The sequence below is a fragment of the Hippocampus comes genome, unplaced genomic scaffold, assembly GCF_001891065.2.
Source record: "Hippocampus comes isolate QL1 unplaced genomic scaffold, H_comes_QL1_v1.1 scaffold56, whole genome shotgun sequence".
Taxonomy (NCBI): domain Eukaryota; kingdom Metazoa; phylum Chordata; class Actinopteri; order Syngnathiformes; family Syngnathidae; genus Hippocampus; species Hippocampus comes.
In genome coordinates, this window is record NW_017842056.1 from 1,359,419 (window position 1) to 1,375,900 (window position 16,482).

At 46.7% G+C, this 16,482-nt stretch overlaps 1 protein-coding gene across 4 annotated transcripts in view; it reads left to right on the top strand.

The window, feature by feature from the left end:
* The first annotated feature begins 1,798 nt into the window (after positions 1-1,798).
* LOC109510390 (uncharacterized) overlaps positions 1,799-16,482 on the top strand; it is an 18,248-nt gene continuing 3,564 nt past the window's right edge. For 2 of the 4 annotated variants that reach the window (XM_019860669.1, XM_019860671.1), the window contains exons 1-9: positions 1,799-2,149; positions 4,624-7,245; positions 8,073-8,214; positions 8,650-8,958; positions 9,182-9,277; positions 11,131-11,408; positions 13,902-14,000; positions 14,166-14,332; positions 14,893-15,038. In XM_019860669.1, the coding sequence (XP_019716228.1) occupies positions 2,081-2,149; positions 4,624-7,245; positions 8,073-8,214; positions 8,650-8,958; positions 9,182-9,277; positions 11,131-11,408; positions 13,902-14,000; positions 14,166-14,332; positions 14,893-15,038 (3,928 nt within the window). In that variant the 5' untranslated portion in view covers positions 1,799-2,080. Of the gene's footprint in view, positions 2,150-4,604; positions 7,246-8,072; positions 8,215-8,649; positions 8,959-9,181; positions 9,278-11,130; positions 11,409-13,901; positions 14,001-14,165; positions 14,333-14,892; positions 15,039-16,482 lie in introns of all 4 variants that reach the window. The other 2 variants (XM_019860670.1, XM_019860673.1) reach the window with 2 other exon arrangements.

A 16,482-nucleotide genomic window follows, 5' to 3' on the forward strand; every position in this document is an offset into this window, starting at 1 on the left:
AACCCCCGCAGCAGAAACAACAAACAATCGCAGCATTTATGGACCTTTCAAACAGATGGCCACGTGTTTGCTCTCCCATAACCACGTGTTCATTTACAGAGCCAGCGTCGGACGGTCACGTGACCCTCACCTTGTGAGGTCAGAAGGCCGAACGCATTTGCCTGCTTTGCTTCATTTATGTCGGCGTGCAGAGTTTGACATTTGACAGCAATAAAAATACCTTACATGTTCACTCTGAAATTTGACGCAAATTCTTCCATATAGAATAAAATAAAAATCAATTTAATTTGTATACTGATCGAGTTTTAGTATTACTTTAATTAAAGTACCTGAGCTTAAGTTCGATACTAATTTTAGTACATGCTAGCTACATTAGCTGCTATGCTAGCTGGTCAATAACAAATGTAACTACTGTATAATAATCCAAAAACGATTGTTATTGAAAAAAATGAGAAACATGGTTGCATAGGTTTGAATGACACTTTATCGCAGCTAAAAAAACATTGAAAAGGTCTGAAAACTAGACAAGAGGACTTGAGATCTACCCACTGTTAGAAAGACGAGCTACTTTATTTCTGCTGAGTCTTTTTTTTTTTAAATTCTATAAATGGCTAAATAGGTTGTAGCAACAGAACCCTGTTGTTGTTTGTTTCGACGAGAGACACGTCTTACTACTATTCAAAATATGCCTCCGATCGAGCACAATGTTTAAACCAATGCAAGGGCGACATGAACAAAATGATACCAAAAAAGCGTTTTGTTTTCTTTTGTTTTTGTTTTTTCTTGATATGTAAATTGGTCAGCCTTTGGTCATCAAAAGCGAGGGACAAAAAAAAAACCCAACAAACAACAACACGGATTGCCCTCTGCTGGGACACGCTAGTTAGGATTAAATACATTTCTGATCGATGTGTGCAGGAGGGGGATGTGTGCGCAACATCGGGACATGAAATGACATAGGTAGTAATAGTGTGCGTGCGTGCGTGCGTGTGTGTGTGTGTGTGTGTGTGTGTGTTTTCTATCACAGATGTTCAAGCCTCTAAATAAATTCAATGAGAGCAGCTCAACATGGCACATTGTGCAGCTGCCGTTTTGTCACATGAGAGTTAAAAGCCTTTGAAGCAATGCCTGCCAACTTTGCGGCATCCAGTTAGGCAGATACCTCTGTACCGCATATAAAATCGCTTGAAGTATGGTAGCCTCTTTTTTGAACACATCCATTCTCACGCATGCGCAGAGGAGACCTGCAAGTGGCCTATTTGTGAACTGGTCGTCTTACTTGCTGCAATTCTCCATGAAGCCACATGGAGGTGCTAACGTCACGTATTGTGGTTTACCTCGAGCCACAGGACAGAAAATAGGCAGGCAATTTGACTTTTTAGACTAAAGGAGAGGCGAAAAAAAAGACTCATCATATGATTCCCCCTACTCGCTAATCAATGCTATATATAGTTACATATTTTATTTGTCGTATCATTTTTTACTGTGTTTGATGCAGCCCCTGTCACAGATACTCACGCACCAGCGAAACAATATTTAAAATACATTGCTAACATTTTTTTAACAATTAAATTAAGACTGTTACATTTTATTTCAATCCAAATCTAATCACAGATACGCAGGACATTTCAGAGACTGTACTTTTTTCTTTTTAAATATACCGTAGGAGTGAGTACTTTCGCCACCTCAAGTTGCCATGTGCTGCTGTTTATTTTGAAAGAAAGGCCGGAAACGTGGCGTCGCACGAATAATTTGACGGGAGAATCAAGCGAGGTTGAAGTCAAGCGAAGAGGAAGAGCTAACCGGTGCACGCACGCACGCGCGGGCAACTGCTCGCGCGCGCGCACGCAGACGAAACACAGCATTCATTTCCTCGACAGACTCAACACAATTTCCCATTTTTAAAAAATGGTAAACCTTCCATTTGGATAATGTTTTTATTTATTTATTTTTTTAATATTATCAAGTTGGATTATTTGTTATGAGGCGGCACACTCAAGCAGATGTGTTGGACGGACGCTTCCTTTATTTTTTGGAGGGGGGGGGGTGACGAGCGCGTGCGCGTACCCGTTTCCTAGCGATGACGACAGACGCGATTATTTTGGCACGTGTGAAGACAAATCCAACGTTCCACACCGAAGACAACACGGTGAGTTGAACATTTCATGTTGAATGTGTCAAGTTAACGTTGAAGTTTTCAGTCAGGTTGTTGGTAGAACTTCGGTTTACTCGTTCGGCAGAGGCGGATCTAAAATCCTTTGAAGATGGGGAAGGGAGGGGGGGGTAGGTCTGTCGGCATGGTGGCACGCTCAAATAACATGCACAATATAAAGAGAGAAAAAAAAAATCACAAGTGTGACTAAGATATCTTTTTGATGTGTGACATTCCTGCTGCGGGTGTTTTTACCCCTAATAATCCTGACACCTTTTGTTCTTAAAATTTCAACTTCGGTCAAGGTCGATTTTGATTGTTGATGTGGCACTAAAGGCTGATAAGGTGGACGTCATTGGTGACGTCATTACGCGCGGTGTGGGGGGGGCACTTTGTCAGAGAGAAGAGACTGAACAATGTCACGCCACATTGCCGACGAAAAATGGCATAAAAAGTATTCAGTTAGCAAAAGTTAGCACAGCGCTCACATTTTATGTTTCATTCGATATTTTCATGGGACAACACAAGAAATGACACTGTGCTGCAATGGAAAGTAGTCAGTGTACAGTTTGTGTAACTGTACATTTAGCGTCCTCTCAAATAACTCAAGACGCAGCCCTTAATGATTAAACTGATGACAATAAATAAACACCACTAGCTAATTGAATATAGCGTATTGCTGCTGGTTAGAGCAAATATTAATCCCCGCGCAAGATCGACACAGCCACTGGCGCACTTTCAATCACTTTATTGAACAAACGGTAACAAAATAACGTGAACCCGAGCCCATTCTTGGCCGAACTGCCAATGGCCCCAACTGACACCATCACTCAAGACATATCTCGGAGGTGTGGTTGACGTCATGATCGTGTTGCGATCGTGTCCAGCGAACCAATTTCGGAATTTTTGCTCAGCTTCAGAACGTCACAGTGGGTGAACTGTGGCTCAGCGCGTGAAGCACTCATGCAGCCGCCAGACCATGACACTCGATCATGTTACAATATGCACATGAAAAAAAATGAATGGGTTCAAACAAAAGGTCTCTTCGAAATTGTGCAACAGATGCAGATGTTAACATCTCCCCCCCAAAAAAAGCTGTACTGTTGATTGAGAGTCTCACATTCATCTTTGCCTTCAGTCGACAGAGGAAAAAAAAAGGAATTGGTTTCACTTGTCCAAGACTTTTGAAAGGGAGTATATTTGAAATTTTGTAGCATCTTCTGAATAAGAAAAACAAATATTGATCGTAAGTGTGTTTAAGTTCGAAAACCGTTGCGATTGTGAAAGCTTTCACGGACCGTTCAAGCAGAGAGCAACCAGCTGTGAACAGCGGAGCCTCTCGACTTTTTTGTTGCGTCCGCATTGTTCTGCATGATTCTGCGCGACTTAGTTTAGAAATGACAAATGCTCCAGCGGCCTCACTTTCAGCTTCCATTAATTACAGTTAATTGCCCAGTTGGGGCTCATTAAATTGCTCGGAGGACAGAGTGTTAATTAGACGATTGAAATCAAAAGTTTTTTCACACAAAGACAACCGAGCTGGGCTGCAAACCTTTTTTCCCCCGCTGTTGGGTTGCGTACATAAAAAGCCAAGGATGCGGAGCAGACTTGGACATTCCTCAGAAAAAGTAATTGCCCCCCCCCCCGCCCCCCCCACTTGTCAAATTACAAATCAACTGTGAGAAATGACAGTTTTGGGAAAGCGCAGTTCAATTTCACAGGCAACACCCGAGCACCACATTTGTTGAATCAGGAAATGACATCAATAGAATCTGTCAGACAAAATGACGAAGGCAACAAGATCTCAAGAAACAAACGCATCATGCCCAAGAGGAAATTAGAAAAACAGTTACCATGTTTTCAACACTAAAAGGCGCACTGGATTATGAGGCGCACTTTCAATGAATGGCCTATTTTGTCATTTTTTCATATATTGGACGCACCACATTATAAAACGCAATCTACAATGCATCCACTAGATGGAGCTACGCTCAAGGAAACGACCAACAGAACGATCGGATGTCAGTAAACTGTATTTAATAAAGCAGCGACACAGTTCACTTCACCAACAGCAAGTTAGAACATTGACTCGTTAACGTTGAACTCTCTTGCCGCTGCTCGATTTCCGTGTTCAATTGCGAAACCGATCGCCTTAAGTTTGGACTCAGCCATTTTGGGGTGGAAATATTACCGTCATGACCATACACAAGGCGCATCGGATTTTAAGGCGCGCTGTGAGCTTTTAAGACAATGGAAGGCTTTTAGGTGCGACTTTTTAGTGCGGAAAATACGGTATTGAAATATAAAATTGGACCGCAGAGCAGACAACTGGCCTTGATCATTTTTGTTTCTGGTATTTCAACAACGTCAATACGGGCGGAAGGTCAAGTCTTACTGAATTATAGTGTGACCGACTCTTTTCTTTTTTTTTTCCTCTCCTCACAACTGACAGACTGTCACGCGCGTCGCAGGCGGACGCTCGCGCTGCTCTCCGCGTGGACCCGCTCGCCTCCCTCAGTGCGGACTCCGAGTCTGTGATGGGAAAAAAGCTCCTGAGTGAAAGTGCTCGTCCTCCAGGTCAGCAACCCGCCCATGCGGATCCGGCCCACCTTGGCGCATCTCTCCCACCTCCTGATGGATGTCGCAAGACTCCATCGGCAGAGCCGCAGAAAATACTGCTTCTCCCTTCAGCCGGAGGCGTCGTCACATCCGATGGCAAGCCTCTAGATTGGGGCCTGAATAATCTCGCGAGCTTCCTGAAAATCAGCCCTTACACCGCTGCAACCATGTACCCCTTTCTTGACATGGCGTACAAGGCCGCGCTCATGGCCCGCCCGTCCCCATTCCTATACCAGCACTTAGCGTACCCGTCTTGGTGCCAGATGTCAGAAAGCGGCTCACCTGAAGACGGACTCTTTTATTTCCCCCGCTATGTTCCCGCGCATCTTTCCTCCCATTTGGAGCCCGACTTGCGAATGTACGCATCCAGCCCGGCCGCTCTGTCGCCTCGGCGCTCGTTACGGGGGCATCAGCAAACCTCGGCCTTCGGCGCCTCTCTGCGCCAGGATACTCGATGTTCCGCTTTTCCCTTTAACGAGTGCCATCTTGGCAAGAGTAGCGCAAACTCCTCCCACTCCACATCGACGAACGGCAGCTCTGCTCGCGATCCGGTCAACGAGTTAGTTCCTGCGTTTGCCTCAGTGCCGCTTCCGGTGTCAACAACAGCAGACTCCTGGGAGATTTCAAAGATGAGCACCGCGTTGTCAGCCCAACGTTGTGGGTTTTCTCCCTTCCCTGTTGGCAGCCGCGGTTCTGAGCCAGATCCCCCGAAACCAACCGGCAGCAGCCGAGAAAAGAGCGCCAGCCCAGATCGCCGTACGACCGAGAAGTCCCCGTCGCCCGCGAGGAGATCTGTCGATGGAAAAGTGCATCAACTGCCTTTGGATCTTTCTGCCAAGAAGATGAAAAGTTCGTCAAACGGCTTCCAGGCCAAATCGGACTTCATCGCCCAGTTGAGTTATGGGCCCCAGACTGGAGATGCGCAGTGCCTAAAAGAGGGCCTTTTTCCTCCTCCAACACGATCAGCAAAGAGTTCAGAACCTCCCAAAGTCGTGAACTCTTTGAATTTGGATCAGGGTGCAGTTGGCAGCCCATCCTCACAAAGATCTCCCGAATCCTTCTCTTCCACAAAGTTGGGCCGACAAGCGCCGCGCGTGACAGACAGTCATCAGGACGCTCGCACCTTCTCGGGAAAACAAATGTCGCCCAATTTCCGAGGTCAAGACAACCGACCAAATCTATCCAAGCCACGACAGCCCGACGTTGAACTGGGATCCACTTCCGGAGCGATCCGCACTGACTCTTTTATTCCACTTGGTTTAGGCTACAGCAATAGCTACCTTCTTCCATATTCGACGGCAGACGACGCGTCCTTGCAGCGCACGTCCGTCTCGGGCAAAGGAGCCGGCCAACGCTACCCCGTCCTCCTTGGCCACGGCAGCGGTCTGACTCGCACGCCTACAAAACAGGGTCTGCCACACAGAGACGATTCACCGGGTCCTTTGTCTCCTGCCGCCACCTTCGCAGACCTCAAACCACCGTCCAAAGGCCAAAACCGAAGCCAAGAAAGCCGACAAAAGCCGAGCCGGACCAGGAAACCCGATCCCGAGCGCGGCGGTAGCGGCAGCCAACGGCCTTCAAACCAACCCTTGAAGTCTTTTTGCAAACGGTTCAATAGTGTTAGCGAGAGCGTCGTTGGCGTCGACATGCCTTTTGAAGACGTCGATGAGACTGGAGGGCGACGGGGCGTCCGAGCCCCCGCGTCCCAGCCACATCCGCTCCGTCGCAGGTGTTCTTCACCTCCTCCCGCTCCCAGCAAGGAAATCTCAACGGAAGCTTCTCTTAGTCCATCTCCGGAACTGCCCGTCCAGCAGACGATGCATTGCGCCCGAACGTCTCCTGAACAGTTCTCCAAAAAGAAGCAAATCGGAGCCCCAAATGGTTGTGACAGCTCGGCCAGATGCGAACGTGGCGAAAGCGATGGACTTGATGAAAGCGATGACGAGGACCGGCTCGATCGGAGCCCGTCTTCGCACGTCGATGCAAGTCGAGAAAGTTCTTACGTCCGCTGCGGTACCGCACAATTCCTGAAGGGTGCGGCTGTTGGATGCAGCTCTCAATCGGATGGTCCAGTTTTCACCAGGAAGACGACAACAACATGCGGCGATACGCCTTCGCGGGTGCCGGCTGACGGAGTCAACGCCGACACCGAGTCCTGCGTCTCCAGCAACCAAAGGGAACAAAACTCGTCAGATGACGGCCGAAGTATTCATCTCAGGCATCCCGAGTACGGGTGCGCCGTCGGCGATCGCTTAGGTCAAGCTCCTTTGCCGGTAAATAATTCCAGGGCCATCTTTCGAGACGGCGAGAAGAACAGCCCGGACATCGTGGACGCGCAAGTTGGTGAGGGCAAGGATACTCGCATCAGCACCCCCACAGAATCTTTTTCTGGCTCTTTGGACAGTCAACCGAAATATGAGACGGAGGAATCTTGTGTTTCCCAATCCAGCTGCCCTCGTCAAGAGCAGTCGAAGGTATCAGCCATCTTTTTGAAAATCCAATTTATTTGACAGGCATTAAGTCCCACTGCCACTTGCAAAGTTGAAACTTTGAAACAAGCAAAATGATCAAGCCGATCTTTATGCTTCAGATCAAACGTGACTGTTTGATCAGGAAGTCCAGTTGACAGCTTCAAAAGGGAGTTTTGTGTTCGGTCTTTCGTTTTACAGAATAGAAATGCATCGTTGCTACCTTTCTATCATCTTCAGTGTGCATGAAGTCGAATGCAAGCCAACGCTTCGCTTTGGTGGTTTGAAAAGCGTAAGATGGACGGGATGGATTCATTTTGTGAACGCATTGTTCTGATCACTTTGATATACAGTCACACCTCGGTTTTCGACCAGAATCCGTTCCAGAAGGCTGTTCGAAAACCGATTTGTTCGAAAACCGAAACCACGCTCTTAAAAAAAAAAAAAAAAAATGTTTATTGAACACGTCTGCTCACAATGGAACGCTACACGAGGAAGCGTCACTTGCTCGTGTAAGGAAGGCGAGAGGAGTCAAGTGGCGCATTCAAGTGCGCTCAGTTTGGTCGAGAACCGGTTTTCGTTGTAATTTGAGGCATAAAAAACTCGAAATTTTTGGTCGAAAACCGATTTGGTCAAGAACGGAGACGTTCGAAAACCGAGGTTTGACCGTATTTCAAAAGCACTGCCCTGGCCACAGCCAACTTCACATCATCTGCAATTGGAGATCTTGCAGTTCCTCAGAAACGTACTTTGCGCGCTTTGGTCGTCCGCATGGACCCCGGCGGCTCTATTTCTGCTTCCGCGAGCTTCAGATGCTGCTGCCTTCTTCTCAGCTGAAGGAAAACCAGGACGACGAGACGGCGGCATCGCCGTGTGACGCAAGTGGAGGCGAAGGGGGATGGTTGGAGCTCTGCCAACAGAGCGAGGGGAGGGGCGGAGGCCCCGCTCCGGCACTCCGCGTCGACGCACAGAAAGGTAAGAGGAAGTCCTGAGAGTTGTGCAGAAGAATGTTCATTCTCACATGCGTGCAGGCTTTTCCCCTTTGATCTCACTCGACACGGCTGTCAAAACGGGCACACTTGGACTGTCAAATCATGTCTGCGGAATGCATAAAATAAAACTTGAATCAGAAATGCATATGCCACGCACACACGACATTTCTGCACTCATTCCTTCATTTCCAGCCCACGTTAATCTACAAACGGGACACCACACTATTCCCACTTCCTTTGCAAGTTCAGGAGCGCGGCCAAGGGTGCGCGCTCAGTTGTTCTGCGGTGGTTGGATGCATACTTTGACACACGTTCACTCACACTCTCACCACAGACGAGAGGCTGCAGGTAAAATTTGAACCCAACAGGATGTCAGGGTTCGTAAAGTGTGTTGATATTTCTTTTTTTCACGATGCAGATGCACAACCATCAAGCATTTGCGTCACACCGGAGCACCACCGTGCAAATGACCTTGTCGGCGAGGATGGGTGCTCATCAGAGAAGGAAGAAGGTCACAGAGGAGAAAGTCAAGAGGCTCCTCCTGTAACCGGCGTCGCTCGATGTCACTGCAACAAACCGTCCTCCATGATGGACCTCGGCGATTTGGATCCCGACATGGCGACAAACCACGAGCGCATTTTGGGCCTGGAGACATTTCACCAGAGCAGCGTCAGGTTGAAGCGAAGAAGAACGCAAGACAACGGGGCCGAGAACCCGTTCGACGACGGTATAAGCAGCATTGTGTTCTTTACAATGGCTGACTCAATTTCGAGTTTTTTGACTGAATAGTCTTCGCTTGGATTGATTCTTTTTTTTTCTCTCTTCATCAAGGTTTATCGTCATTTCCATTTGTTGCAATGGGGAAATGGGATTTTAATTTCCAGCATGGTCATGTACTAATGTTGTGTGTGATTATGATTCACCCGTTCACCTTCTTCCTTGCACAATAGATGTGACACCGGAGGACATGAGCAAGCAAAAAAGTTGCATCGAGCTGAATGGCCCATGCATCAAAAAGCCCCGTCTACCCGATGATGACGTGAAAGGTATTCAACTCCCCCCCCCACCCCTTTACACACAACATGCCCCAATTAATCTCCTTCAGCAAATAAACTCAACTCAAGTGTATTTCGAGAGCACCGCTAGATACAAAGTGCTGCACATGGACCAAAAATAATTCATACAACAAACAATAAAACTATGAATTAATGACAAAGACAGCAGAAAGCGCAAAAACAGTGAAACTAAAAAAATCAAGTCTCGTGCTGAGTCAAAAGCCAAAGAAGAAAAAGGAGTTTTAAAGTCAGTTTGAAAGATGGGCAGCCAGGGGGCTTGCCGAACGTTCATTCCAAAGCGAGGGAGCACCAACGGAAAAGGCTCGCTCTCCTCTGAGCCTCCGCTTAGTTCCCGGTACCTCTAGTTGTGTTTGGTCCGTAAACCTGAGGCGCCGGCCGGGCAGGTGCGTCGGTGGCGGACGAGTTCAGAGAGGTAAAGAAGGGGCGAGGCCATTTCAAGATTTGAAAACAAATCATAGGATCTTCAAAAGAACTCCAAAATGTTTTCAGGAGCCAGTGAAGGGAGGCCAGAGTTGGAGTTCTGTGCTCCCTCTTATGAGTACCAGCCAAAAAGGCGAGCAGCAGCATTATGGACCAACTGGAGACACTTCATGGAGGACTGGCTGACTCCAAAGTAACATGCATTACAGTGATCCAGCCGAGATTTGACGAAGGCATGACCGCCAGTTTCAAAGTGCTCACCAGAGAAAGGAAAGGCTTGACTTGAGCCAGCTGCCTCACCTCACCGTATGTTTTCTCGATAATAGCAGAAAGTAACCTCTTGTCAGGGTTCCTACGTGTGCGAAATCTCAAATCCATCTCACAAAATGTTGACATTCACAGGCAGACGAGTCGGAATATTTTCAGGAGACAAGTTCAATGTTCAAGGGAATTCACCCGTGACAGAGTTAATGCCCGAGGGCGGGAAATGCGTCCAGCCGATTAATAATTCATTCCTGGCAAAACAACCTCAGGCTGCATTTACTGCGTTTCTGCTTTCTTTTTTCCTGCCATCCGTCACCTGCTGGCTTGCACTCGGCATTCGTGTCTTGTGGGAGCTTGCAGGTTTTGTTCGTGAGGAAGCAGTGTCGCGTGCTGTGTGTGTGTGTCGTGGAGATTTTTCATTTTCAGTCGACAGCAAGTAACCAAATGAGATGAACAAAAAAAACGAGTGGATTTTACGGCTTACCTCATATTCCGCAAATGCAATATTAATCAGAATAGCTTTTTTTTTTAGACTAGTGGTGCTGCAAAGAACTGATCATTGTCAAGAATTTTTGTTGGCTTGACTTCCCCTTTAACCTTTTATGGAACAGGACCAACAGTGAAATACAAAATGAAAGCACTCGCAAGTAGCATGGAGCAGATGAACTCAACCGCGTTGAAAATGCACCAAACATGAATTGCTGTCACGGTAACTTGCGTCACTTACTAGGCCACGCCCATTGAAGGCACATGTCAACACACACATTTGACAGTGTGTGAGACTTTTGGTTTAGAGTGATCCCCCGCTGCAACACGGTTCATCTTTCACAGCTTCGCTTTTTCACACATTTTTTCCCGTATAGCTCTTTTTAAACTAATTATGTTTTCTGTGTTCTGCATCCTGATTGGCTGAGGGACTGCAGCCTCATATCACTGCACAACTTGCCAAATTTTCTCCATAACAAAACCCACAATGTTGACAAAACGTTCCGTACGGCATTCCTAAAAACATTTATATTTTTATTTTATTTTATTTAAATGCTTGGGCCTGAAAGAAGGTTTCATCTTTGGTTTCATTCAATGCAGCATTGTATATGTAATAATTGTCAATTGATCTATATATTTTTTTTTCCCATCAGTCCGCATGGCCTCGTCCCCGCCAGGCTCGCCTCGTGGCCCAAGACAGATGGACAGTTGTAACCTCTGGCAGTCCTCCCACGTCGCCGCTTCCTGCCTCCAGGAGAAGCGTCAGAAGTTGAAGGAGAACCGCAGGGCCTCGTCACTCCTCCCGCTCTCATCCGACGACGACGACCTCGGAAAGCCCTCGGGGAAACATCTGTGCAAGACCAAGCACACGAGTGAGGCAGCGGAGGAGGCAGACGAGGAAAGAGGAGATGGTGAGGGCGGGATTGTGCGGGTGAGTAGTGAAAGGGAAGGTTCACGTTCTTCAGAGTGGTGACATTCTTCTGAAAGAGCGTCTATTTGCTCTTTTTATGTGCAAGCAGCTTTCGGACAATCCTGTGAGCATGTGCCCTGTAGGGACAGCGCTGAAAGAATAATTTGACCTATCGTAATCATTTTTCATTTATGCAAACATACAGCATCATGTGATTCGCCATCAACGGGCTAACAAAAATCAGCAGCAGTGTTCGGGTCATCATTTAAAAAAACTGCGACTTGGAATTCATCACAGAAATGCTGTTGATACTTTTCTGCTCTGTGGGGACAACGGCGATGACCGCCTTTTAGTTCGGGACCTTCTCCGTGCCCGTTCTTGTTGCTCTGAAAGGCGAAATCAACCCAAAAATGTTTTTTGCGCCTCACACGGCATTCTGATGAATACTGTGTTTGTGGAATATGAGTTAAGCAGTAAAATCCACCCGTTTTTGTCCATGTCAGGGGACGGCAATTTTGCCACTTGCCGTCGACTGAAAATGACATCACAGTTGCTCAGGTAACACCCAATCATGGCATAAATCATTTTGGAATAGCATATAAAATGCAGGGTGTTCTGAACTGCTGCTATGCAGGTTTTTGGTGGGGCTATTGCGCCCCCTATCCTAGCCCCGGTGCAATCTCTTAACGTCTGGCTAAATGTGTTGCTGCATCATTTGTGTTCAAATGTTGTTGTGCAAAAAGCTTATTCCGAGCGTGATGATGATGCTCGGTTCGTTAGCACATTCGTGTATTCTGCGCATTAAGCGAGCAGATTTTGTGAGACGATGGACGGTGGTTGTAATCCTCCATGTTAAATTCGACAAACTTCAAGTGGGCATGGAAACAAATAGTTTGAATCGAGCCAACCCGCGACCCTTTTTGAAGAACTGTTTGCTATCTGCCAAACCGCACATGCCTCACTCGAGGAGGGCAGTCACGACATCATGCGTTTCTTTGCAGCACTCACTTTTTAAGGACACGTGGTTAGGAAAAAAAGGTCACCTTTAAGACAAATTTTTGCTCACAACACATCGCAAAAGAAACACAGTCGAGTGTCAGCATATAACTTGAAAAACCTGCAAGTTGGGGTGCTTGTAAGTCAAGTTACCACGATACAAAAGATCGTACAAGCAATTCCTTCTTTTTTCTGTTGTTTATCAGCGTGTGTGTTTTTGTGAATGTGTTCCATCGTCTGCTTGTGCTTTGTGACAGCAGCCGTAGAAGACGTTTCCTCTGGCAGAGTGAACACACACACACACACACACACACACACACACACACACACACACACACACACACACACACAAACGCACACACTTTTCTGTCACTCTACACTCAGTCATTGCTCGGTAGCAACACAGACACACAGACGCGCCCCTCCAGGGCAAAGCTTGTATCTTGTCTGCTGATGCGCGATGGCGAGCGGCTCCTGCACATGGGCGTCTTGCGCACATGCACACGCGCACACACACACACACACACACACACACACGCGCGCGCGCCACGCGGCTGCTAGGCAGCAGAAGCAGTTGCCGGTGTCGACAGCTCTGTGATGTGGATTTTCATCAACAGACAGAACATGTGGAATGTGACAAAACATTCACCACAAGTTTGGCTTAGCAAGGTCCGTTTAGCTTAACGCTAACAAACAAAATGCAAAACGCGTTGTGTTGCGGCGTTTTAACCATTCATGCCATGGATATTTGGACAATAGCCAACAGGAAAACTTTTTAATTTTTTTTTTTTTTAAAGAAATATGAATAATGGGCTTCGTGCAGCATTTCAGTAAATATCAAGGCTTTGGGGATGATTTCAGGATGATGAATAAACACTTAGATGGCAGGAGTGGCTTTGATCAGATCATGGTATAAGTGTGTGTGTGTGTGTGTGTGTGTGTGTGTGTGTGTGTGTGTGTGTGTGTGTGTGTGTGTGTGAGACAGTGCACTTCCTATGGGGCAAGGTGGCGTGCGAAAGCAGTGTGGTGGTGAGAACACGGATACAGTTCAATGTTCATGAAAAGTTCATGCAAAGTTCATGCATAGTTCATGCATCAGTGCAATGTTCTTCTTGTGATAACCTGTTATTTTGTAATCAAAGTGCCCTTTTTCTGTTTTTATGTTGTTAGTTTGAGCTATTAAAGCGTGCACTATCCAGATTTGACCATACATTAGAATTTATCGCGGCATGACGTTTCGGGAGGAAAAAAAAATTCCGCCTGTTGCTGAACCTAACCCTTAATTTATGAATATTACTATATTTATAAAACTACACAGGTATTACGTATTATATAATTGCGTTTATATTGTTATTGTGAAAACCTGATGTGCTAGAAAAAAAAACAAGGGTAGATGTGGAATCGGCGCAAAAATATATGTCTCGCATCAATAAATTTAAAAACTGCTCAAAAATTGTTAACCTGTGTCGTGTAATACGTAATTGGTTCTCATGATCTCTTTATTTTGGTGTCTTGCAGGTTTCCTCCGACTCATGCTCGCCACCTCCGCAGCCAAGCTTTGCCGTCGAACCTGCAGGAGAGACACCGTTGCTGCATGCCGCCCGGTCGGGACACGAAGTAACTAACGCTGTCATATGTGTATATTATCCATCACTTAAAAATCTACACATCAAGCGGGTGCGCAAAAATGAACCATATTTGATGGAAAATCGTAGAAACACTAGAATTTGAAATATCGACGATGCTCTCTCCTCATTGGCGGTTGGTCTTGCCTGTGACCAGGAGGCGGTGCTCGACTGTCTGCAGCGGAGGCTCTGCAACATCAACCACAGAGACAATGCTGGCTATTGCGCCCTGCATGAGGCCTGCACTCGAGGCTGGCTCACGATTGTGCGCCACCTGGTGGAGCGCGGGGCAGACGTCAACTGCAGCGCTCAGGACGGAACCAGGTAAAATGCATGAGATTCTGGCCACAAGTCAAGTCAAGTACTTTATACCAGTGGCGACAAAAGTGAGTGCATGCAAAAGTGAAAAAGTCCAAATTGGGCCCAATTAGCCATTTTGCCTCCTCGGTCTCATGTGACTCATCAGTATTACAAGATCTCAGGTGTGAATAGGCAGCAGATTTGTTAAAATGGTGTTATCGCTCCCACATTCAATGGAAGTCCACTGTTGTAACTCATGGCAAAAAAAAAACCCCAAAAAATGGATCTAAACAGATTGCTCTATGTAAAGGTGGCCTAGGTGATGAGAAGATTTCCAACACCTTGAAATTGAGCCGCAGCATTTGGGCCAAGAGCATGCAGCAGTTCAACAAGACAGGTTCCACTCGGAACAAGCCCCGTCACGCTTTGACCGAAAAATCGAGAGCATGTGCTGAGCGTCACATCCAGGGGCTGTAAAATACCAAGATGAGTCATGTTCAGCTCCGAGCAATTTGGGATCCAAAATGTGCATGTCCTGTATGGCTGTTCCATGACAAGCTGCGTCCTCTTGTGTCTACGGTCAGGCCGCTACATGACGCCGTTGAGAACAACCACGTGGAAGTGGTACGTTTCCTGCTGGCCTGCGGCGCCGACCCCACCCTGACCTCTTGCTCTGGAAGAGGACCAATAGACATGACCGGCAGTGTTGCCATGGAAACGTTCTTAGAGGGTAGGACGGAAATGTCAACGTGTTTGCTGTCTAAGTCCGGGTTCACATTTGTCAGGGTTGGTTTAGCTTAAACCAAACTCGTGCGATTGCTATGACACTTAGATTGTGAACGTCATCATCGGATTCCCATTGCGCTCTAAGCAAATGGAACGAGACCACTTGAAGAAAGGGGTCTGACAGAATAAGATCTTTGCATGCCAGAAAGGAGCTAAATTTAGCCGGCGGTGTTAAGGGGAGGAGAGTCTGCTTTTTCAAGGATCATGTTATAAAATGAATTTCAATGATATTAAAATGTTTTGGGATCATAGTTTGTGTACACTAGTCCATCGTTTATTGTGGGTGTTCAAGAAGCCCCACACTCCACAAGATGTGGTTCACCTAAGGACCTGTTCCAGTCATTTGATGTAGAATCCTCCACAGCAACGCCTGCGGATGTAGTGGACCTCCTTAGGTGGATGCGGAATCCTTCGCAGGAAAAATCTCACCTTATTACCAACTGTCTGAGCAGGAGAGGAGGAGGAGGAATGAGGTGAAGTGGCAGTAAAACAGCCCAAAGTCTAAATCTCAGCGGGTGGGGCAGGCCGAGAGAATAGTTGCATACTGGACATGTTTTAACCACAAAGTAGCTCATGAGCAAAAAAAAAAAATGTGGTCATAAATATATTGAATGTTGAAATGAGTTTCAAGAGTACCTCCAACGACCCATTTGGCTGTATTGATAAACATTGTAAAGTTCACTAAGTGTCAGGTAGGATCTTTTTGTCTCTTTCTGTATTCCCTTATTTAATTTTTTTTCCAAGACGCCTTTTTAGGAATGAATGTGACGTCACATCGGTGAGTGGGCCTTCCCTTGAACCCACCAGTTGCTACTGAGTGATACGCCAGATCATCATTGTTGTTGTCGAATACATCGACAAATATAGTGCTGAGGGGGCTGGACTCGTACCTCAAATCCGCGACATTAACCATGAACCACAAAATCCATTTGAAGTGCTAATTGTACTTTTGCTGAAAAACTCATCATACATAATCCAAGAATGTATCATTCCATTTTAACGTGATAACAAATGAATTGCACTTTTATGGTGCTTTATCGACACCGTATGTTGTCCAAAGTGCTTTGCAAAACCTCCAATTCACTTTTTTTTTAAACATTTCGAGGAAATGCACTAATGGCAACGTGCAAAATAATGACTTACTTGAACCACCAACAAACCGCACAAGCATCAGTCGGACGTGCAGGAGAGAACAAGAGAAAAGTGCCGCAGCGTGCGTGCGTCCGCCAGCCTGATTACAATTCACCGCCTGTGTTTGTTCTCTCCCTCCAGAGGGTTTTAATGAGGCTTGGCTGCTGAATCTCAGAGCAGCTTACCGCCGCGCGCGCACACACACACACACACACACACACACACACACACACACACACACACACACACCCCCCCCC